The following is a 25,385-nucleotide window of genomic DNA, read 5'->3' as shown; positions in this document are numbered from 1 at the left end:
ATTTGACTTCCACTTATTGGTTTAAAATTAAATTGTGAAGGTATGTCGCAACAACTGCTACCACGCAATACACTGTCCTTTTCTACTCTTAATTGACTTCACAATATTTATATAGTGTCCCCATATCTTTAAAACCTTCAAACCCGACCCTATAAATATTGATTTTAAATAAAAATTATAGACAACGTTTAAATTATAGATATATACGACATATTTCATACAGAAATATTCCAGTGAAATGCTATTTAGTATTCACAAAAACTTCATAATTTTCTATATAAAGTCCATATATGTATATATATATATGTATATATATATATATAAATGATGGAACCAACCATCTCAAAATTCATGAAATTCTTACTAAGATCATTTAAATATAATTATGTGCTTAAATACTATATCTTGCTGAGATTAGATATAAATAAAGTCAAATCTTTTGTTCACAAATTTTTTGGTATATGGGCTCAAGTACATACAGTATTCAAGATAATCTTACAATATAAGATATAGGAAAGAAAAAATTGCAAAATATATACTCCTTGTTTTATGGGTGTTTTAGAGCATTTTAGAAACTTTCATGCAGAAAATCAAATATATTTGAATTTTATGACCATATTTTCTCATTGGCTGAATTGTTTTAATCAAACATTTTAGTTAGATATATATATATTTTTTGTCGTCAGTTAGATATTTAATGAAAGAAAAAAAGCACAAATAAAAAAAGGACTTTCGTGTATTTAATATTGTTGTGCAAATGTTTGTAAAGCAGTTTGGGAGGCACGAGATTAGTAAAGGTTCCAACCTTTGTCCGTACAATGTTGGACCGCAGAGACAGCCTCCGTTGCTACGTTGTCTACCGTAAATATCTTACACGTCACAGTGTAGATTCTCTCTCAAGTATCCTTCTTTCTTTTTATGTCTCTTAAATTTGCTTACAATGTTGGACCGCGGAGACAGCCTCCATTGCTACATTGTCTACCGTAAATATCTTAAGTTTGCTTACATTTTTTTTTTTTGCATTTTCTCTCTTGTAAAAAGAAATTTATTATGGACATACTATAAACTTGGAATGGTTTAACAACATATCCTTAAAATTATATATGGACCACTAGATTTCATAAGTATGCCTAACAACAACAAAAATTAATAACTTCGGTTCGGCTAGAAATTTATCGACGATATTATTGGTATCAAATTCATCCACATATATCTGACTAATAAAAGTTTATTAGCATTTTGTTCAAAAAAAAAATGTTTATATAGCATTAAAAACAAGCAAACGATAGAGTTCACTCTAACTAACTAGGTGGCTGAAAAGTCCAGGAAACTTATCTCCAAGTACCTTAGAGGCCATCGTTTCAACAATTCGATTTTGTATAGAATTCAACTTAGTAATGGAATTCGCAAAAATTTAAGTAAACCATGTCAAACATTTTGTTGATAAAAGTTTGTTGACGTTGTCTAATTAATGTATATATATATATATATATATATATATATATATATATATATACTATGTGTGTATATTTGTGTACTAAAATATGTGGAAGACAATGATGAGAGTAAAAGTGTCCACAGCACTAGCCCTGAACATTCGGGTATCCGATCAGATTCGAGTTCGGATATTCGGGTTTTCGAATTTTCGGATGTAGAGATATAAAACCCGATCGAGTATTTTATAATATCAGATCGAGTTTGGGTAATTTGGCTTTGGGTTCGGATAATTTTGGGTTACCCGAATTCATTAAAAACAAAAAAAAAACTTTTTTAGTCTCTGGTGAAAAAAAATATATATATATTTACTTTCTACCTCTCTCTTCTTGTCTCCTTCTTCTTCATCTCTTTTTTCTTCAACCAAAAACCCTAGTTTTGTTTATCCGTGACCACCACTTCAAGAATCAAATTCTTCCAATTCTCTACTAAGTCTAACAATATCTATAGCAAATTATATTATATGATTCATATTTATCTTCCAACCTCACTCACTCCTCAAACCCCACAAAGTATCACCTTTTTTTTTTTTTTGTAGATTTGCTTGTCATGTTTCTAGTAAAATTGATCTGGATATTAAAAAAATACAATCCTGGATTCTGTTGATTGAGAAAGAAAAAAATAAGTCAAATTTAGAATATATATACAGTAGAACCTCTATAAATTAATACTCTTTAAATTAATACTCGCTATAAATTAATAAATTTTTCCGGTCCCGAGTTGGGCCGGTGTAAAAAATGACACATTTCGATAAATTAATAAGATAATATTTTTTTTGGAAATCCCAGGTAAAAATATAGTCCCATCAATATCATAAATTAATAATCAAATAATATTAATATATATATATATATATATATCTAAGAAAATCTAGTGAAATACTGAAATATGACTCTATTGTTATTTGCATATTCTTGAATTTGCATTTTTATTGGAGCTCATCTCTAATATCTTTCATTGTCGTATTCTCAAATCACATCCAAAAATTACGAAGAGTTCTAAATGAGATAATTGCTTCTTTATATGTAACTGGTTTTAAAATTACCGCAATATCTTATTCAACTTCATCATTACCATGAATGATACTAGTAGAAATTTCTTCTAAACTCTAAACTTCTAACATCTATCATTTTTACCTAAACTCTAAACTTAGCAATTACAATAGACAAGACAATAAATTAAGAAATATTTTTAAAAATATGAATGATAACAAAAGTATCTTATTTTGTAATACATAATTTTCAAAATTATGAAAATTAAAAATCTCTTCATAAATTAATATTTTATTAATTTATCGATAAATTAATAATTATTAATTTATCGATAAATTAAAACCTCTTTAAATTAATAAAATTTCATGGTCCCGACCTTATTAATTTATAGAGGTTCTACTGTATATATATATAAATACTTAATGTTTTTATATATGTCAGAATAATTAAGATGACAAAATGGTTTATGATACATCAATTAATGACTAAGGTATTGAGTTCAAACCCACTTAGATGCATTTTTATATTTATTTCGGATTGATTCGGATTTACTTCGGATATCGGGTAATACCCGAACCCAATTGAGTATCCAAATTTCAAGAAAACTAAATCCAATCGAGTATTTAATACCATCCGAATCTGAATCAAACTGCCCATTTTGGATCGGATTTGGATTCGGGTTTTGGATTCGGTTAAAATGTCCAGGCCTACACAGCACTGTGTTGTTTCTCCCAATAGGATTCTTGTAAGTGAATGAACTATTAACCACAATATGTCATTCTCATCGTATTAAATTTAAATTTTTACCCAGACACTTAATTTTAATAGATCCAATTAAATACAAACACATACACAATTAAACTTGTTTTTTTTTTTTCATCAACTTACCTAGCCACCTAGGGACAATAAATTAAAAAGCGACAGATTAATATTCTGTTTCTCAATAATCATTTTTTTTTTCTTATTGTCACTCTGTTACTAAATAATCTATCCTATAGTATGCGGTTTGAATGATTTAAAATTAGATAATAGTAAGAAAATACAAGATAAATTATTCTCATTTGTCTAACCCTTTTAACTGCTTTTAATAGCCATACTAAACATGTCTGTGGTAAAGATAGAAGTAGAACTGGTGTTTGTAGAAGAAAAATATATCTATGATTGCGTCATGTAAATTAGAAAAGGGAAAAACATATTTAAATCATTTTTAACTGATAGAAACATAAGAGAGACTATCAGCAGTTTCAAGTTAAAATCAAGGAAAAGGTTACTTCTAGAGTGGTTTTGTCCCCAAAAACAAAAAACAAAAAAGTTACTCCTAGAGTGGCTCGTTGGTTCATATGTAAATTTGGTGTCAAACATTTAATTTTACAAGGTGTTGGTCACGTACCAAGTTGTGCTCATCTTCATGATCATAGTGAGATTTGGAAATCTAGCAGTATGTTTTTCTGGGAAGAAAAACAAAACAAAGGGTGTCAATGAAGCAATCTGGGTGAGACACGCTCGAGGCTTGTTTGGCCCACTCAATTTGTTACTTTTTCGCTTATCAATTATCTCTCGCTTTTCTATTCCTGTTGGATATGTTTGTTTTTTGAAAAAGAAATTATTATTAGATATAATCCAGTCTTTTATCGTCCGATTAATTTTTAGGGTAAATAGTTATTGAGTAGCCAATTCAACTAATTATCTACTCCCTCCGTTTCAAAATATAGGATGCTTAAAGTAAGGCACATATATTAAGATAGTTTACTTTTCTTTTAGAAAGTATCATATATATTTAAATTAAAAAATATTCAACCAATAATAAAGAAGACTGCATAAGTAATGATTGTAGATTATTAAATATATATTAAAATTTGCATAGAAAGTTACAAGACATCTTATATTTTAAAACAAAGAAAAGAGGCCAAAACATCTTATATATTGAAACGGAGGGAATATAAGATAGTACTATTTCGACTAACAAAATTTAGTGATTTTGTTATTTTATATATGAGTAGCCAATTCACCTAATGTATCTCGCACTAGACATACATGATAACTCCTATTCAGATCAGATAAAAAGTATACTATATAGTATATACCTATTTAGTATTTACTATCGTTGTGTGGTTATTGGTTAGTGTTTTCTTTTGTGGAGATGTCAATTCTAGTTAATAGTATGATATATAAAGATGAAATTTCCTTGATGTATATAATTAAGCATATAATTGACTGATTATGTAATCAATATATATGTTGTTATGATTTAGAAATGTACGGTAAAATTGTTGCATACACTGATTTCTAAAAATCAGTTGTTTAGTTAAGAGTTTGAATATAAAGAACATTTAAAAAGTAATCAACAATAGATGAAGAAGACATAAACTGATTCCACTAAGTCCAAATTTAATTTTAATCATTATTTGTTTTGTATTAGTCTACTTTTTTCGTCATAAGGTGACTATATATTCTCAAATTATATTTTCTGTAGTTTAATAGTTTATACAAACTGTTTCTATAGACAAACCACATCGATTCAACATATTTTAATAGAGATTGCAAAGCTCTTTTTATTATTCCCTCCGTTTTAAAATATAAGATGTTTTAGTTAAAACACACATATTAAGAAAAAGTTACTTTTAAACAGCTTAACCAATTAGAAATAAGACTGTATAATATAAAATATAGATTTAATCTAAAAGTTGCATAGAAAATTGGAAACATCCTATATTATGAAACAAAAATACTTCTCTAAACATCCTATATTATGAAACGGAGGGAGTATTATTTTATCAAGAAAAGTACGAAGAATAAAAGAGAAAAGGTGGCCTCCGAGCCTAGAGGCCTAGGATCTTCTATCCCAATTTAGTCTCGTCATCATTGTCATATCACATCGTCGTGTTTCATTTAGATTAGTAAGTGTATTGACCAAAAAAAAAAAAAAGATTAGTAAGTGCTAATAATAATAATTAAAAACTGCTAAATTGTTTTGATTTTTCGAGTTAGGATTCGAATGAAGACCGAAACTACACAGTATAATGCGGTTCTGCTGTTTTTTTTTTTTCGAACAACACGGTTCAGCAGTTATTCTCTATATCTCCCATTTCAAAGTTAAATATCCAGGTTTTATAAAAAAATGTTTAACTAACTTCTATAGTGAACATTTTCTCAGTATAATATTTTCGTAAAGTTTAAGTAATTTCTAGAATGAACATTCTTCCAATAAAATAATTCTGTAAACCAAATTGTGTATCCTCAAAAATTACATACAATGAAATCAAATCAGAAGTGGAACAAACTCGAATGAGTTTCTTTTTCAGTTTTATACATAACATCACAAACCTCTTGATTTTTACGGAGAAATATACATACATTAGCAATGTTCATGGTAGATAGATGTGTATACATGTAAGTGAGTTATCACAACATAATTTGAATTTTATATATGTTAGATGTAAATCCTACATATATAGGTAGCTTTCTTTTTTTGAGTAAGTAATAAATGATTATATCACTCTCAAATTATCAATACAACAAAAATAATAAATTTTAAAAATGTAATTAGTATCAAAAATATAATAATCATTAAGAAGTATGTGCAAAAATTAGCTGAAAGTAGTATGAACACAAGTTGGCCTCCAATTTTGTGTGAAACGTAAAGGCTTACATCCACAAGAATAATTCTCCATCCTGCAAACATATTTTTTTCACACTCCCGAAGATATATATGAGCACTGGCTCTCTCGCAACGAAAAGGTTTTCTAAACATCAAACTATTGATAGAAATACAACTAAGACCATCTTTACTGGAGAATATTCTTTGGAGTACTCTCATAATTAGGCCCCAAAATCCCAATTAAAAACCCATTTCCAAAAAAAAATGAGAGTATCGCTGCTTTGGGAAGCAATTGAGCACCCCTCAGAGTAACGCGACGTGGCATGTTTTGGTTTGTTGGAGAAATATAATTTTTTTTTTTTGCCAATTTCTTTTTTTGTCTTCGCGATCCTCTCTCTCTTTCTTCTTCCCGATTCTCTTCCTTTTCTCTCTTGAATCCTTTGATTTTTACGACTTAAACTCGATATTTTGGGAGCTTCCATTGGTTCGATTATCCGATTCAGCACTGGTGTTTTCGTTTCTGGGTAATTTGTTCCTTTCTCTTTTTCCCTAAATTTGAGTTTCTGGGTCACTTTTTAGTTTGAGCTTGAATTGTGTGTCTGTGTGGTCGTATTAATACTTTTTATACCTGATTTGAATCGATGTAGCTGTTGTAGTTTGATTTGATTTCTTTGAATTTTATTGTATTTGAGTAGGTACTCTGCATCGTTCGTGTCCAAGGAAGAGATTCCAGCTGACCAGTATGCTTTGTGTTTAAGAGGTAATCATTCACAAATTTATAATCTTTCACTTTCTGTTTCTCGTGGTTTAAGATGTTAGAGGGGATTTGATGCATATGTGTCTAAGTTTAGGATTAGCTTCCTTCACATCTGGGCAACTTTTATGTTTCAGAGGAGTTTTGTGCATAATTAAAACTCTTTCTGTTACCTTGTCATTGTGATCGGTTTAGGTTTAGATGGAATTTTCACCTTTTACGACTCAATAAAGGCTAGAGAGGTATGTTCGAGATTGGTCTCTCCCAAGTCTCTAATTGTAGCCGTTCTATAGAATGTATATGTAATTGACAGTTGTGTGTTCCTTTTCTCGTGTATAGGATCGTTCAGTCATCTATAAACGAGCTCTCGTCACCCAAAAGCTGGAGCCAAAGCTTCAAAAGAAACAATAGAGATGTGGCGAGAAAACTTTCTCGGATTCTCTAGGTAAGTAATATTTAAGTGTTTCTGTGAATAATATTGGATTATGTTTCATCACTAAAAGATACTCTGATTTGCAGCCTAATCATGGCTGCACAAGACCAAGATCCTTGGAGCTTAGTTAAAGATGTATTGCCACTGCTCTCATATTCTGCCCCCTTTGCAATATATCATCAGTATATCAGAAGATCAAATCCCTTACTAACTGCTCTCTAACCGATTGTTTAAAGGGTTATGAAGAACCAAGTTTCTGTTTCACATTGTTGGTGTTTACTTAAGCTGAAGAATCAAGTTTATGTTTCACATTGTTGACGTTTGATGGGTTGCTGTTAAATTGGTAATTATATAATGGTTACTTGTTTTGATTCTTGTTTCCTGCATCTTTCAGTTCTAATAAGCAGAACAGCTATGGATTTTCATTTCCACCAACATCATCAGCAGCAGCACCACTGACCTCATCATCATTATCAACACCAAACCCTGTCCTCCTAAACCTTCTACGTCTCCGAGCCTAACAACGAGTATATCCAGAGTTGTGACATCGTCGCATTCAATAAGACCTAGAGACTTTAAACCCTCTCCTTACCAAAACATATTTGATTTCCAGGTTTTGTTTTCGTTTGTATGGTTTGCTGAAGATGTTTCTTTTCTAGTTGCAAGACCTCTTTCATATTACAATAACACTAAATTATAAAAGCCTTTTTATTCCTATGCCTTGTTATTGAGAAATTCTCTGATACTTTGAAAGATTATTGCTCCCATCTTCTTCTATATTCTTTTCTCTAATCTCTCTTTGATGCTCTGTTTTTTGCTTGCAACAAACAAAAAGTTTTAATTGGTTATTTGGATTAAAGCTTCTTCTCCTTGAGGATTCAAGCTTGTAAAATATGTTTAATATTCCAAAGTTTTATGTAATATAAAAAAATTTAATAATTGATTTTTCATATTAGATTAATAAAGTTTGATAATTAATAAACATAAATTAAAAAACAATTATTTAAGTGATTGAGTAACCTTCTTTGGATTCTCTAATGGAGGGATGATTTTGCTAAGGTTCTTTTAAGATTGCTTTGATTAATTTAGTATTATTTATAAGATTAATTTATATGTGAGTACCTTAGGAGGATTGCTCCACTAATAATGCTCTAAGACCATCCGCAACGGTGGTTCTATCTGTTGGGTTCCGAAAATTTGAGGAATAAACTGAATAAAATTAATTCAGTGGACCCAAAAATAAATAGAACTGGTTCTATTTTTGACACTTTTGGAATCGCTTCTATGTCTATACGTGTCAACCTGTGAGTGGTGGAGGCTTTTTAACAAAAAGAAAAAAAATCGTGTACTTTCTCTCTCTGTTCTTCGATTTTCGTCTTTTCTCTCTCTCTCTCTCTCTCTCTCTCTCTCTCTCTCTCTCTCTCTCTCTCTCTCGCCATTGATGGTGAAACACTCGAAGATTTCAGTCTGAATTCGTGATGGAAAGAGAATCGAGTGTGAAATTGTGCTATCTAACTGTCTATTCTACCGGTTTTATCATCCCCACCGGCGCAGGTCACCATCGTCGACGACGGTTCACCAAATCGTGAGTTTTGGTTCAAGGAAGCTCCAATAAACTCTAAACTCGAGAGTTTTCGTTCAAGGAAGCTCCAATAAATTTATGCTGGTACGAATCTAACCCTTTTCCCAATGTATTTAGCTCTAAATTCTTGTCTTTTGATTCAAAATTAGGGTTCTCTGATAAGTGTTTATGCCCCAACCGCTTTGACAGTGACATTTAGCTGCATCGATTAGTGACTGTTGTTAGCGTTAATGCCCCAACCATTTTCGACGATAAATGCTTGCTACATTAGTCTTGTTTTGTATGTGTATGTCATTGATATGCCCCAAAATCATTTGTATATGGGATCAATTATATATTTTGTTTGTGTCACATTGTCTAATCTGTGATAAATGCTTGCTTGCTGTTTGGGTTAGTAGGTAATACCATTGATGTCTTTCTCATTGAATGCTAAAAACATTAATCACAGTGGCTTAAACACAATAACCTCTTGTTATATATGAATGAATACATCATGTTCGGTTAACACAATAACCTTCTTTCCTTCTCTTTCACTTTGTCCTTCTCCTTTGATCTTTCTTTCTCCTATAAACAACCACCAGAAACTAGGAATGGATCCTTTGAATCCGTTTAGTAACTCTTCAGGTTTTTTTAATAGCCAACAGTATGAGCCGGTGTCCCCTGTCCCTGTCTTTACTTCCCAGTGGACTAATGCTCCAAACCAAGATGAAAACACAACTGAAGACAGAAAAGGAAGACGGAATTGGTCACCTACAGAAGATCTCGTCCTCATAAGTGCTTGGTTGAACACAAGCAAGGACCCAGTGGCTGCAAATGGTCAAAAGGGTGGGACCTTTTGGAAACGCATTGCAAATTACTTTGCTGCAAGTCCTCAGGTTGCTGGTATGCAAAAGAGAGAGGTCGGTCACTGTAAGCAAAGGTGGGGGAAGATTAATGACCAAGTGTGCAAGTTTGTTGGCTGCTTAGAGGCTGCAACAAAGCAGAAGTCAAGTGGCCAGAATGAAAATGATGTCATGAAGCTTGCTAACCAAATCTACCATAATGATCACAACGTCAAGTTCACACTTGAGCATTGTTGGAGGGAGTTGCGCCATGATCAGAAATGGTGTGCATCTTATAAAACAGATAATGGCTCGTCAAAAAGAAGAAAGGTTGACGATGGGTCTCAAGCTTCAGGACAGTCAACAAACCCCAATACAATTAGCCATGGAGATGAAGCAATGGCTCGTCCTCCTGGTGTTAAGGCATCAAAGGCCAAAGGTAAAAGGAATAGCAAAGTCGTGGAACGAGAGAACAAGAATATGGTAGTGTTGAATGAGGCGTGGGAGATAAAGCAGAAGGACCATGAATTGAGGAAGGAGGATTATGCATTGAAGGAGAAGCGTAATAAGCACAACATGTTGGACAGTCTCCTTGCAAAAACAGAGCCACTTAGTGATATAGAATTGGCTTTGAAGAACAAGTTAATCACTGACATGTTGTCAAATGCTTGAATTGTGTTTCAGTTTCTTGTTTAAGTTTGTGTTTCAGTTTTTTTTTCTGTGTTTGTGTTTCAGTTTCTTGTTTAACTTAATGTAGTTTGTTTAAGTTTGTTTGTGCCTTTTGTTTCTTGAATCGGATCAATGATATCTTTTGTTTGTGTTAATGGTTGAATGAATCAGTTTAGTTAAGTTTGTTTATGTCTTTTATTTCTTGAATCAAGTCAATGATGTCTTTTGTTTGTTTTATTGCTTGAATGAATAAGCTTCTTTGAATTAGTTGTGTAGCAGTGTTAATGTTGTTTGTTTCTGTTCTCATTTGCAGGCAAAGTATTCACATGCCTCTCATAGATGTTGGAATCAAAGTAATATTCACATTTGCAGTGAATGTTTGTTTGGCTGGAGCAGACGTTGGACAGAGCCAAAAATTTAGTGTGATTTTTCTTCTCTTTCTTGCTACAGATTTAATTGTATCACAAGTTTTATGTTTTCAAAAATTCAAATTTTTAGAACCTCATAGTTCTACCATTGGACTACCAAAATTTTCAAAAATATCTTTAGTATCTAACTTTTGGTTTTGTATTATTTTTATTGTTTTTAACAACATTTTTAGAACTTAATAGTTCTAACCGTTGGTGATGCTCTAAGTAGAAATGTAAATTAATAATTCATATCTGATTATTATTTTATTCGTAAGAAGCCACTTAGGTCAAACAAAAAAGAAACCACACTACCATAGCCGACATGAACATGAGATTAGTTTCTAGACGCAATATTAAATAATGACACTTCGGTATAATCAAATCAATTAAATAATTAAATTGAAAATCTTTACTGACATGACATCAATTAATAAATAATAACATATGTAATGCAGCATCAAAGCTCAATCATATACAAATCTGTTGCTATTATTTAACAATGATGTTAATTTGGTGGTCTGTGCAATGCACGGTTCATACCCTCCCACATAAAGGATATTACCAAGGCATTGTATGATATTTTCTACTAAAATCAATTATCTAAAAGACTATTTAGTGATTGTCAAAAAAAAAAAAGAGACTATTTAGCATAATATTGCTTCGACACTTGCTGCTAAATACACAACAGCATCAACATCAAGCGTCCGTACAAAACAAGCAGTAAGCGTGTTCTAATTCGCGACACAAAGTACTGTCTCAGTCATCTTTTGATTTAAAACGTTTGAATTAAGTTTTATATACTGTAATATACTAATATATAGTTTATAAAAATAAAATAAAATACTCAAATTTATAATGAATATATTGCTAAAAAATATCTGAATTTCTGATTCAACTAGTCACCAATTTCGTTGACTAAAACTCTAAAACCCATAACAATTTAGATATATATATATGTATATATATTTGGAACAAAACAATGTAGATATATCCATTACTTTTACAATGACGATACTGAGCGAAAGAAAAACTACAGTATAAGAAGTTTTCCAAAAAAAAAGGTATAAGAAGTGTTCACAAAATGATTACAAACGGACAAAGAGAATACGAGAAAAGCCAGCTCACCTTCTTTTCTTTTCTTTTTTTGATAGAACGTATAAAAGAAGTCCTGAGAACAGTGATAACATGGAAAATGTTTTGACATGTGCAAATGCACGTAAAACAAAGTTTTATTCGAAAACATTCCTCTATTTCATTACAAAATCCGCCTTACAAAGTTTATTCTATCAGTTTTCGAAATTATTCGGATTGGCATCATTCGGTCTACATCTTATTCAATACGTTTGTTATACCATCAACAACAACAAAAAAAAAATCTCTCGCAATTGGTTTCTACAAGTTTGGTTTTTACAAGTATTATAAAAACAAAAGAGTATATAATACTTGTAAGTCAACACTCAAATATAATTCTCAAACAAAATGCACACTAGTTTACAATGCATCTTGGCCCCTATAGACATCTAATTAAAACGGTAAATAAATCTGGTTGTCTATATGTTTTGGCGATTAGTATATATGAATTGTGATTCAAAAACTACTGTGTTATGAAAAAAGTGCATACTTGGTAACTTTTCATTTATAAATAAACTAATATTTTATAGTTCATTAAAGAGTTTGAACAGTTTGCTACATATAAAATTCATTAATTAAATTTAAAGTTGTAGAAATAATAACAAAAGTTTGATGTGAAACTTAAAAAGAAAAGTCTTTAGGACAGGGAGAATATAAATTTTAGAGAACTGATTTAAAAAGGTTATAAACGAATTCGTTTAAATTTGGTTAATACAATGATTAGGAAAAATAAGGACACAAAATGAACAGAAGAATGAAAATCAGTACTAACTAAAAACGTACATTAAATACACCAAACACATTTTAATTAATAAATGGGCCAATGGGTCCTTTAATTTTTTCAACTTTATAAGGGCCAATAAGATGATACGAAAAAAGGAGTAAATAAAAGTGGAAAATGGAAATTAAAAAATTACAGAAAAGACCATCAAGTTTGTCTATCTTGTACTAATTTGCCATTTTCTCTCTTTGTAGTATTATCTGTTCTACCTGTCGTGACTTTGGCTGCTATATAGATTTCGACTCCTCAACACTAAAAAAAAAGTTATGTTTTTGAAGTATTCCCGAACAGATGTTTCGGGGTATCTTGCATCGACTATCATTATAAATAAAATGTCATAAAACAAAGAAGTACCAGACCAATCACCAATCATATATATAAAAGTAGAGTTTCAGTCTCTCCTTATTGGTCCACTTGGCAATGCAGTTTTAACAAAAAAAATTGTATTAAAACACAAATTTTAAAAAAAATAATTTTCACATTTAACTCACATAATATAAAACTGAAATCTTTATAGCTTCTCCCTATAAATTATGCATTAACTTTATTTCTCCACTAAGTTGTATTAATTAATTGTATTAAAACAAAACAATAAATTAGAATTGTAACTCTCATTTTTCTAAATGCAATTTTTCATCATTTCTCTTCCTATAAATACTCATTATCTTATTCTCTTAGTCTATCACTCTTTCATTCTCTCATCTTCTTCCACTACTCTCAAATCTCTTTTTTGTTTTGTTTTGTTTTGTATTTTTTTTGTTATTGTTGTTGTATGGGTTATAAAAAATCAAATCAAATATCATTGTAAAAGCTTAGTTTTAGAGTTTGTATGATATGTATATCTTATATATTTATTTTAATCTTTTAAAATGTTTATCTCCATTTTCTATTTTATATTAACATTTTATAAGTCATTATTTTCATACTTCCTTACAATATTCACCACATAATAAGATCATAAAGTTGAAATGATCCATATGTAATTATCTATTATGTCTCTGGTTATCTCACATATTCATGTATCATTTTTTAATAATTTATAAAGATCAATATAATTATCCATTTCTCCATTTATAAAGACTATTTTGTTTTGTGATCCAATTGATAAATCTGCAGAGATCAATATAATATATTTTTTTTTTATGATTTGAGGTTTTTGAAAACAAAAAGAACATAATTAAACAATTGGTTTTTTGTGTCTTTTAATCAAGATAAAAAATGATCCAAAAAATAAAACATATTCAACTGGAACTTAAATATAAAAATAAAATATCATTTTAAAAATATCATTTCACTAAATTCTGTAAAGATGAAACCATTAGTATGAAATCTAGCACTATAAGATAAATTGATGAGTGAAAACCAAAAAAATATAAGTTATCCTTGGGATTTTAAAAATTATTGAGATTGAAGAATTCATATAATTTTATAAGAAAACTAATTTAGTGTATCACTTAAAAAGTAATATTTTTTTATATTGAAGTATTATGTGTAAGTGTTGAGTTTATATCAACAAACAACCAAATCATGTGAATTTTGATTCAGCCACTTGGTATTCCTTTTATTTTAGGTTATAAAAAATTAAAATATTTATTTATAATTAAAGACATGTAACTCCATTTAACTCAAATGTAACTCCTATCCAATAATTGTACATTAATTCATTCCTCCTACTAACTTATTTATCTTTCAAGAGAAAATATTTTTGGTTAAACTTTAACATTTTTTATTTGTTTTGGTTGGGTAAACTTATCTTCATATTTTAGTTGGCGAAATTAATATATTTCTCATGCAAAATTATTGTTTATAATATATTTCTCATTTCAAAGTTTAAAGCAATATATCATGTATATAAAAGTAAGCTTTTTGTCTCTCCTTATTGGTTGATTTTCATTTAATGTTTTCTAATTTTTATTTATTTTTTATTTGCTTTCTAATTGCTTTAAACAATATTTAAGACCCAATAAACACAATACATTTAACTCACACATTAAAATAAAATTATAACTGAAAATAAAATAAATTATGCATTAATCATATTCTACCACTCAATTTTATTCAAACACAATAAATTATTATTGTAACTCCATAGTTCTAAATGTAACTTTCATCATTTCTTATCATATAAATAAGCATTCTCTCAATCTATCATTCTCTCATATTGACATTCTTTTACTATCTCATTTTCACATTCTCTCATTCTCTTCTACAATACCTCAAATCATTTTTCGTTTTTTTTTTGTTATTTTTGATTTCTTATTTTTGTTGTATGGGTTGTAAAAGACAAATGAAATATCATTGTAAATTGTTAATGCTAAATTTTAATTTTAGAGACTACATGATATATATTTTACATTGTTCTTACTTTAAAAGATTTATCTCTTTTATCTAATTTGTATTATTATCTTATAAGTAATCATTCTCTCCTCCTCTCCCACCAATATCAAATGTTGTTACATCTCATATGTGTTGTAAGAGTTTGATTCTATATTTTAATTTAGAAAGTATTATATATATATATATATATTACATTGTTCTATTTTTTAAAGATTCATCTCCATTATCTAATTTGGATTACCATCTTATAGTAAACATTCTCTCCTTCTCTCCTACCAATATCAAATGTTGTTATATCTCATATATGTTGTAACTTGTAAGAGTTTGATTCTATATTTTAATGTAGAAAGTATTATATATATTTAACATTGTTTTCAATTTTTATTTTATTTATATAAAAAAATATTTCTTTTATATTTCTTGCCTTTCTAATCTATTCATATTTATTTTTTAAATTTGCATAGTTAAATTTAAATTCGCATATGTTGGTTTTAACAAAACAATCAACTTTATTTGAGGATTAGATGTTCCTATTAATTTTTGAATGATCAATGTGTAACATATAAGCATTTTGTCTTGCAATCACAAGTTCCATTTCCATTGCTTAACTCCATGGTTAAACTATAATATATGTTGTCCTATTTGTAGGAATAACAACATACTTATTTAATTTATTTAAAAGAGCAGATGATTAATTGAAATAAACATTTATCCAAATTTTATAATTCAATCAGTGAGTGTACTTATTACTTTGAAAAACTTTTACATTGAAGTTCATCGAATCATATAAGAAAACTAAAATACTATGTCACTTCAAATTTGGAAGGAAACACTTGGTATTCCTTTTAAAAAAATTCAAAACACATATAAAAATTATTAATATTTAACTCACTTTAAAGACATTAAAGGTTATTTAACTCAAAAATAACTTCTATCCAATAATTTCATACATTCCTCCCACAAATAAAATATATATATATATATATATATATATATATATATGTTCAAGATTGTATTTAAATATTACATAATTTTTTAGTTAGCTAAATTTATAGTCACATATATAAAATATATATACATAAGAATTTATATTACTTATTAACACCATAATTCGACCCATTATTTGCTTAACTCAAAATTGGTTTCAAAGCCAACTAAAGAAAAACAAAAACGATCTTATTGATATTAGACCAAAATATGGGCATACAAACATAATCACTTACACGGAAGATATTTTTAAAAAATAACTTATTATTGTAACATCAACGTATGAAGGGTTTACATAAGCAGTTAATTAGAAAATCTATATTATAATAAATGTATTGGAAACAATATCAGTCAATGATAAGATTGGATCCTCAAAAGCTAGAAACAACATCTTCATAATTCATAAAAAATAAACGCCACAATTATACACATCTAAACGAAATGGTATAAACATATAGTGTATAAATAAAAGTGACGGCAAAGCCCGTATATGCCTAACTAAAACGAAATAATACAAAAGAGAAAACGAAAAGACCAAAAAAGAAAACAAGAAAGTGCCAATTACACCACAACCAACGTGTTGCGTGAGGAAGCACCTAGTATATATAAAATATAATGCATGATATACTTTTTCTTACCTTCGAATAAATGAGAAGTGATTTTGAGAACGAGTACATAACGAATAACATATATACAAGGTGTCATAATGGTTAGTATATGTATATCTCGATTACATATGTCGATTCTAATAATAGTCTACCTTTATTTTTCTTGCTTGAGTTATACCAAACTGAAAGAAAGAAAGACATAATAACTAGTTTAACGAAACAAAACCCCTAAATGTGTATATATATTCTTGGCCGGCTCTATGGAGTAAAGTTTATAGTCTCTGTCACAGAACTAAAAGATGTGAAAATAAAAGGTCAAGGCCCCTAAATAATGAATATGGAAGATAGCATCCCAATAAATGAAGAAACTTTTTTGGTAATTACGTACGTATTTGTACAGAAAAAGAAATTTAATAACCTGTACTTACTTTACACATCACACATTCGAAACTTACTCACACGTAAAAAAAAAGAAAAAAAAAAAAAAAAGAAAGAAATTTCCCAACAAAGACAAAAAAGTACAAAACGACATCGGTTCATTATTTACCGGAAAACTCATTCGCCGGCAAGAATTTGCCTGCTAATAATTCTCCAAGAAAAAAGGATCTTCGTAAGGAAACGAGTCCCAGAACCCATCGACTTTGTTGTGATCGTTAACGTCAAGCAAAAGATCAGGGAGGTCGGAGAAAGCGTCGTCAGCGACCGGAGATGACGTCACCGTGCTAGAAGGAGACCCCGGTGCTTTCCAGTCAACTGCAGCTGCTGCTGCTGCGGCTTCTTGAATGTCTTTAGGGTCTGCGCTTGCCGGTCTTGGCAAATGGTAAGCTAGCTCCGGGAAATTAAGGTGTGCTGAGCCGCCTTTGATGGCTAAAGCCGCCACGTCGTGTGCACGCGCCGCCATCTCCGGCGTTGAGAAAGTGCCGAGCCAGATTCTTGATTTCTTTCTTGGTTCTCTGATTTCAGACACCCATTTCCCCCATTGTCTCATTCTTACCCCACGAAAACTCGGATGCTTAGAAACACCCTTTTGCTCATTTTTAGTCTTTGAACTCTTTCCGGTTCTCTCCGGCGCCGGTGACCGGAGGTTACGTTGTGAACCGAGGGAAGAAGAGTCTTCTTGCATCTATAAGAAATTTAATGTAACGAGAGAGAGAGAGAGAGAAATTTTGGTAGGAAGATTATAAAACTAAAATGTTTGTTTTTTTGGTTGTATTTTGGGGTGTGAGAGTTTCATTTGCTTCTTCTAATATATACATCCAAATACGAAGCAATTATTCTTGTGTGTATGTTTTTTTCTTATATGTGTAAATCAAATATTAAAAGCTAAAAAAATACCAGACTACCTTAAGATTTTTTTTTTTCTTTTTCTTTTTGTTTTCTTCTTGCAATGATATTACTTTACTTTTAAATATTTTATATAATAAGATATTCATTATTTTAGACTTGAATTGGACACTTGTTCGTTTGTATCAACTCCTAGTGTAATGTTATCACTGGTTTCTCGCAAATCATCTAGTCCTTCCAAATTTAAATATATATGTACTTGAACCAGGACGCACTGTATTTAGCTCAAATTATTCTGATTGGTTTTGAACATAAAAATAAGAAAACGGCCTAAAATAACTAAACCACTAAGCCAGAATATATAATCTGTAACAGAAATTGATATTACTTTATGCATATGATTTGTTAAGAATCTTACGTAAGAGAATAATTGAGACATAAATAAATTAATAGATATGTAGGTTTCACAAAAAAAAGTTTATAGATAAGAAAAATGTATTTTCTTTATATATATATATATATATATAACATTTAAATAACCCAAAATTTAAGTTTGGTAATAAGTTTGCGAATCAAAAGTGGAATTAAACTCTCTATTTTGTAATTTAGGAGTAATATTAAAAATATACACGAGAGAAATTTCTATTGGTTAAGCTAAGCATAGAGCTCCTTTAGAACTTTGAAAGAGATTATTATTTGTTTTCGGTTTCCATTTTAGATGTATGAGACTGATGTTCGACACTCATATAATTTTAAAATCCTGACATATGCTTTGGTCCATCATTTCATTAAAGCTTGAAAAAAACTGTTTGAGAGTAGATTTACCATTTTCTTCTACATGTGGATATTATAACATCATATCTATTTGTTTTTTTCCTGTGTATGAAGACATTTTCACATGTACAGTAATTTTTAGGATAAAAAGGGATCCTTATTTCCTTTTATTTTACTTTTACAAATTTTCTTCTAATTTCCATTTTTTGTTTTTTGCCCAAAATTGTAATATCTTCGTTCCCCCGACCATGACCCATGTCTCTGCCTACAAAGCTAACCCACGTTTTTCCACTTGGATTAAGTTTGACAAAGACAACAATTAATATTAACGAATACATCCTAAATCTCATAGTAGTTGATAAATTTAATAGTGCATGCGAGTTTTATAACAATACTCCCTTTCTTTCTGTTTACTTGTCATTTTAGAATTTAAATTTGGTTTTATAATAACTATCATTAAGATTTTGATGTTTGGTAAAAAAAGTATTTTAATCCAACTATTTTAATGTTTTAATCAATAATATATATATATATATATATATATTGAAAGGATATATAAAATTGACAATTTAATTATTTCTGTGAAAAAACCTTTAAAAACAATTAGTTTTGAATCGGAGGGAATAGTAAAAGAATTCTTAAAAGTTAACTTAGCAAAAAATAATAATTGTCTTCATGAATGCTCTAAGCTTGATTTCAATTTTTAACTATATATATATACATGTATTTGTTATAGAATATATTTGTACTATAACGAAAGAGACAATTATATTATAGTTTGAAGTTGAGATTCCGGAGCATCTTTTAGGACAAAACGATGATAACTTTATATAACCAGAAATGAGACAATAGTAATTAACACCGGTCAGTCGTCAAATGTGCTTGGACGTTTGCTTTAAAGTCTCTATAAACAATCGACGGATTATGTTTTGCACTTGGAAATTTGCGAATATACGGAATAATTGTAGAAGTTTTTGACATATTTTAGTATTTAAAGAATACACATTTTTAGTAAAGAAATTGATTAGAAGGCTGCTATGAACGATGCACGTACGCAAAACGACGTAAACACATGTAGTATATATCTGTATATATGTACAAAAGCATGATGTTGAAAAAATCTGTACATTATCTATCATTTAGAGTGAGAAAGTTACGGATTAGTATTAACGTGGGGTCTGTTTGACGATTAAGACGAAACAAAATAATAATATAAACAAGTAACAAGTGTTATATAGATATACAATTTACAAAGACTAGATGATAATAATCTAGTGGTAATTTAAATTGTGGATTACAAATTTACAATTAATACATCAGTTTGTTGTAATTTTCTAGCTAAAAACAGTTGGTTGATAAAGTGAATTACAACCAAAACATTAGTTTGCACTATATTAATTCACCTACCAAATTCGGTTATTAAATGCTTAATAAATACAAAGGTCTGGAAGTCTTATGTCCGAAAACGATGCTATTTAAACAAATTAAGCACAATCCTGGAAACAAATTCACATGCGTGTTCCAATTTCAGCAAACCCTTCTTCTTTTTTTTTGAACAAAAATTTAAGCAAACCCATTTTTATATATATTGATGATGCAAACAATGCATTACATTCAAACTGCGAGTTAACTCCTAAAGCAACAAAAGAACTAACAATTTAACTTTATTTAACAAAAAAAAAAGGGTAACAATTCGGATGTAATACTAATACACAACCGAAAATTCGATTTGCCATTGCAGTTGTTAACATCTAAAATCCCGTCTCATTCGAAAAAAGTTTTATGATCTTAAAAATATTATTATCAGTATACAGTATTATAGAAAAACTTTGGGAAACTTTTGGATCGCATTAACTAAAGAGACTTTTTATGAAAACAACAAGTATAAAACACGTTTTTCAGTTACAAACCACTATTTATGACAGCTAAACAAGATTTTCAGAAGAAAGAAAAATCAATCTAATTTATACTGTGATTTTAAATAAAAAGCATATGACAAAGAATTTATTAAATTATTTTCCTAGTGTGGAGATAATTACTAAATAACTTTGTCGAAGTAACCCCAATAACAAGTATAGCTTGTACGAAAGCTATCAAAGAGAAATAAAAAATGTCAACATATGACATGATCTTCGTACATACATGTTGAACGAGTAATACTACTAGCTCGGGAATGATAATTAGGAAAGGCAAAACAAAGGACTTTTATTAAGATAGTCAAAGATCGTCGAATTACAATATAACTGTTATAAGCCGATTGGCTAATTACAGAGAATTGTATTCTCAAATTGACTAACAGTACTAAATCTTAGAATCAGATTGACTCCTGACTCTTGGCCTCTGTTACTTGATGCCTTCTATGCCCTGCTCCCTTGGTATTTATAGTTGATGGGACGCTTCATCTTTCTACCTCGGGATCGATGTGGTATTGTCTTCGAGCAAAGGCGGCGATCGTTCTTTAGCGGGCCATCAACTAACTGGGCTGTCCGTCTCAAATGGGCCTTCTAGAAGCTTTGTCGGCCCAATTAGGGTGATTCGGTCAGTCAAGATTTCTAGAGGTTATGCTGACTATTTCGATAATGGGGCTGAGGGAAAGCCTGCTAAGGCTGGGTGAAACCCATATCCAACAATTGTCCCCCCCCTCCTTAGTTCATTGTGGTCGGCCTTGAGCCAATGAGTTTGCTTGGGAATTATTAAATCTGGCCCGTTATCGAAATGTCAGGCTAAAATTTGCACCCGTCGGGGAGAGGGGAATCGAAACGTTGCGTCCTAGGGTTACATCGTTTCGTGCCCAACCGCCGTTTTGAGGGTTTCCTCCCTTGCCGCTTATAAAAGGGGATTCTTTAGGGTATCTTCTCCACTTCTTCTCCAGCCGCAAAAGTCGAGGTAACCTTTTCTTTTCCTTTCTTAGGACAGTTTTTCTTCTTTTAGTTTTTCTTTAGGCTTTATCGCGTTGTTTATACTTGTACCCGATTGGGTTTGTTGTTGTAATCGCCAATTTCGATCTCGATGTTGGGCTCTTGTGAAGAATATTTGAACGAAAGCTCACCCTGCTAGTTCCTCTGGGGCTCGTCCATCGGAGCAGGCTGCTGATATGTCTGATTTTGAGATGTCAGCGGATTCGTCTAGGCTTCTCAGACGATATAGGAGGAGACAATCACGGAATTGTTCCCCGGAGCTTAGGATTGACCCGGAATCCTCTATGTCTTCCGATGTTCCTGCCAAGCCGGAGATGAATGAGTTTCCTCCTAGTCGAATTGGCTCTCCTGACTCATCTCACTCTCATGATGAAGCTGGATCCACCCATTCGTCTAACAATGTTTCTCTTGGCGATGAGATCGAAGTTGGTGAAGGGATTGATTATCCGGATGCACCCTATGACTTGAGGAAGTCGCTTAGCGATGCCGATTCTCTCTCTGCCATAACTGACTTTTGTAACTCTCCCCGGCGCGTTTTTGTTGTATGTCCGACACCTGAGGAACGAGTGTTTAAGTGTCCTGATAGATATATTAGCTTGTACGAGCCATTTTTTACGTAAGGAGGCCTCTGTTTCCCGATTCTAGCTTTTCTGATGGATTATTGTTGGCGCCGTCAGATCGCTATTACTCAGCTTACCGTTCATACAATCCGCAGTATGGTCAGTCTTAAACACCTTGCTGATCAGTGCAGGGTCAAGCTGACACCTTATTTTGTCGAAGACATGATGCGTTTTACCAGGCAGAAGAGGTTTAATGGCATTTGGTATGCTAGTGCGATGCCCGGGTATAAGCTGATGGACCACCCACCATCGAAAACCCATACCTGGCTGAATAGATACTTCTATGCTAAGGTTGACGACCCTTTGGTAGAGGATACATAAATAGGTTTTAAGACTGAGTGGAATTTGTTCCCTGGTAGTTTCTTGGGTGATCCTTATTTTCTTTCTTTGCTTTGATTGTCGATTGCTGATTACTCTGTTTTTGTTGATTTTCAGAGTTAGTTGACAAGTCAGCCGATCCACCGATTCCTGATTTCCTTGAGGTTCGTGATCTATTAAGAAGGCAGGCAGTTCTTGACTGGAGGACCATTCCACAGCTGGACCAAGTTAGAGGCAGGAAACCATCAAAAGGTACTATTTGCCGTGCTCGTCAGTTTTCGACCGGCCTTCTCGTCGTGTTCCTTTTGTTGAGGACCTTGGTTTGTATTGGCAGGAGGCGCGAGTCGGACAAGGATGGTGAAAATGGGCGTTTCCAAGTATTCTGGCAAGCCTGTCTCGAAGAAGAAGGAAGTCGCAGAAGAGAAGGAGCTGCAGCTGGCTTTGAAGAGGAGTCTGGTTGACCATTCGTCTATCTAGAATTCTCGTGTTGGGGGTGCTTCGGGCAGTCGAGCTTCAGATGGTAACAAGTCCTCACGTGACAAGGGGAAAACCAGTGACGCTGTCCAGCGAGATAAGGATGTTATCCCCATCGATCTCACGGTTGAAAAGGATCGCTTTTCTTCGAAGAATTTGCCTGACTCGACGGGGGATTCTGGCAAGCGCAAGGAGGTTCCATCTGGTTCTGATGGGGCCGTTGCGTTTAAAAAGCCTAAGACCTCCTCACTGGATCCGAAGGACAAGGATGTCCACTCCTATTCTCTCCATTTCCGTTATGTGAAGGACACCCCCTTTCTTTATGACAAAAGGGAATGTGGTGCTCTCGTTCGTGAGGTTTCCAAAGTGCCGGGTGATCGCTCCGAGGGAGATTTGAAGGAGGATGACGCATTTGACAAATGGGCTCGGCATCACCTCCGAGGGTGATTTTTTTTTTTTTTACTCTACTTGGCTTTGTTTCAGTCAGCGAGCTCGGCATACTCGATGGCTTGTCGCTATGAGCGTAGATTGAAGGCTGCCGAACGTGATACTGCTCTCGCCAAAGCTGGATTGAAAGACTGCCAGAATCAGATCGGCAAATACCGGTCTGAATCAACCAAGGCTCGACGAGAGTTTGATCGCCTGAAGGAGGAAAATCGCCAGTTGCAAGGGTCATTGGAGCGTCTTGTGCTGATGGTACTCGCTTGGAAACCTCTGCCCAACGAGCTGCTGAAGACTTTGACCATCGGCTTAAGTTGGCAGTTGAGAAAAGGGCCGAGGAGGTTCGCCGTGAAGTGAGGGAGGGTTACCGCGAACGGTCAAACCAAATTCGTCAGCATATCTGGGAGTCGAGGCGGGCTTTTAACGCAATGATGATGAAGGCTCAAGCAAACGGTATTGCAAAGCAGATCGACGATCTTGTGAAAGGCAGTTGCGCGATTCCTGCTGAGACGATCCACTTTGTTGTTGATGGTTCGGCTTTTTGGGATAACATCGTGGATGGTATTGAGATTGTTCCGCTTGTTAACGACGGGTATGTGGTGACTCCGACTGCTGAGCATGTTGCGGCCAACCCTTGGCGTATTCTAGGTTACGATGAGGTCGTCAATTTTGACGAGTATGGTTCGAATATGCCTTCTACTACCACTGAGACCGCATAACCCAAACTACCTCATGGAAACGATGACGAACAAGCTCCGGACGTTGAACCGCAGGTGATGCCGTAGGGGACGCCGGAATGGGATATTGTGACCGGCCTTGCTTTGGCTGATGCTGTTGTGGCTCTAATTTCTGAAGGAATAGACGGGCATGCCATTCAGATCCCTGGGCTCGTTAGTGATGCAGCCGTGGTGGACCCGTTAGCTCCTGTTCCTGTCACTGCTCCTGAACGTGTGAGTGAGGTTGTGCCTGAATAAGTCCTGCGTGGCTTTTTGAATAGTGCTGCTTGTGGCCAGCATCATTTTAGGACTTATCTATGTGTTGCGTTTTGTTTGCTTCTCTTTTGGATGGATCTGAATTGTTGAGAAGTTTTGGAGGGTGGTCTGTTTGTACCCCTTCCCTTTTTGGTTATGGATGATGGTGATGATTTTTAAGTTTGCAAAGTTTAAAATTGCCATTCTCACTTTTTTTTTTTGATGAGCTGGGTGCGAGTCTAGGCAAAGTTAGAGTTTGCCATAGTCTCCCCCTTTTTGACGAGCTGGGAGCGAGTCTAGGCAAAGTAAGAACTTGCCATAGCCTTCCCTTTTTGACGAGCTGGGAGTGAGTCTAGGCAAAGTAAGAACTTGCCATAGCCTCCCCCTTTTTGATGAGCTGGGAGTGAGTCTAGGCAAAGTGAGAATTTGCCATAGCCTCCCCTTTTGGATTAGCTGGAAGCAAATCTAGGCAAAGTGAGAATTTACCATAGTCTCTCCCTTTTTGACGAGCTGGGAGTGAGTCTAGGAAAAGTGAGAATTTGCCATAGCCTCCCCCTTTTTGACGAGCTGGGTGCGAGTCTAGGCAAATTGAGAATTTGCCATAGCCTCCCCCTTTTTGACGAGCAGGGACTCTGTGACGGTGAGTGGTTGCAACTCTTTGACCCTTCGGCTTCGCCATAATAAATGTTTGATTTGAATGGTGAGTTACTTTTCCAAGGTGTTTCTCATCATTACCGCGCATGCGGTCGTTGCGTGTGGCACGATTTTTATTGTGTGGTTTCGATTGGCTGAGGAGGGAGGCGCATTAAATGCGGGCAAGCGGACGGGCGTTTGATTAATGCGATATCTATTCACTCTCCTCCATTCTTGCTATATAAAGGGTGGTGTGGGCGGGCGAGTGAACCACACAACTTACTCTCTACTCTCTTTCTTTTTATTGATAATTTCTTCTTGTTCTATACTCTCCTTCCTCCTTTCTTGTTCGATC

The 25,385-nt window shown here is 32.7% G+C and overlaps 1 protein-coding gene, 2 long non-coding RNA genes and 1 pseudogene across 8 annotated transcripts; 3 read left to right on the top strand and 1 right to left on the bottom strand.

The window, feature by feature from the left end:
* Positions 1 to 6,231: 6,231 nt before the first annotated feature.
* LOC104758738 (uncharacterized) lies at positions 6,232 to 7,986 on the top strand. Of its 5 annotated transcripts, XR_015575244.1 has the most exons (7): positions 6,232 to 6,608; positions 6,780 to 6,844; positions 7,034 to 7,080; positions 7,178 to 7,283; positions 7,358 to 7,406; positions 7,508 to 7,539; positions 7,666 to 7,986. It is a non-coding gene; the product is annotated as an uncharacterized LOC104758738 (long non-coding RNA). The 5 variants fall into 5 exon arrangements; XR_015575245.1 differs by lacking the exon at positions 7,034 to 7,080; XR_002036154.2 differs by lacking the exon at positions 7,508 to 7,539.
* A 598-nt stretch (positions 7,987 to 8,584) lies between these two features.
* Positions 8,585 to 11,020, top strand: LOC147930589 (uncharacterized). Its single transcript, XR_015573839.1, has 2 exons — positions 8,585 to 8,937; positions 10,657 to 11,020. It is a non-coding gene; the product is annotated as an uncharacterized LOC147930589 (long non-coding RNA).
* Positions 9,204 to 10,498, top strand: LOC104747695 (glutathione S-transferase T3-like). The gene has a single exon (XM_010469370.3). It carries the CDS (start codon positions 9,336 to 9,338, stop codon positions 10,344 to 10,346), a length of 1,011 nt encoding a protein of 336 aa, XP_010467672.2. The 5' UTR covers positions 9,204 to 9,335; the 3' UTR covers positions 10,347 to 10,498.
* A 5,937-nt stretch (positions 11,021 to 16,957) lies between the features above and the next one.
* LOC104731910 (ethylene-responsive transcription factor ERF039 pseudogene) lies at positions 16,958 to 17,830 on the bottom strand (annotated as a pseudogene). Its single transcript, XR_015574171.1, has one exon. The product of XR_015574171.1 is annotated as an ethylene-responsive transcription factor ERF039 pseudogene (transcript).
* Positions 17,831 to 25,385: the final 7,555 nt, after the last annotated feature.

This window comes from Camelina sativa, chromosome 12 (genome assembly GCF_030686135.1).
Source record: "Camelina sativa cultivar CO46 ecotype springtype chromosome 12, ASM3068613v1".
In the NCBI taxonomy this organism is placed as follows: domain Eukaryota; kingdom Viridiplantae; phylum Streptophyta; class Magnoliopsida; order Brassicales; family Brassicaceae; genus Camelina; species Camelina sativa.
The sequence above is the reverse complement of the archived record's forward strand: the minus strand, read 5'-3'. Positions and strand labels throughout refer to the sequence as shown.

Excerpts from the sequence above, each read along its gene's own strand:
- LOC104747695 (XM_010469370.3), top strand. The coding sequence starts at position 9,336 with ATGAATACATCATGTTCGGTTAACACAATAACCTTCTTTCCTTCTCTT.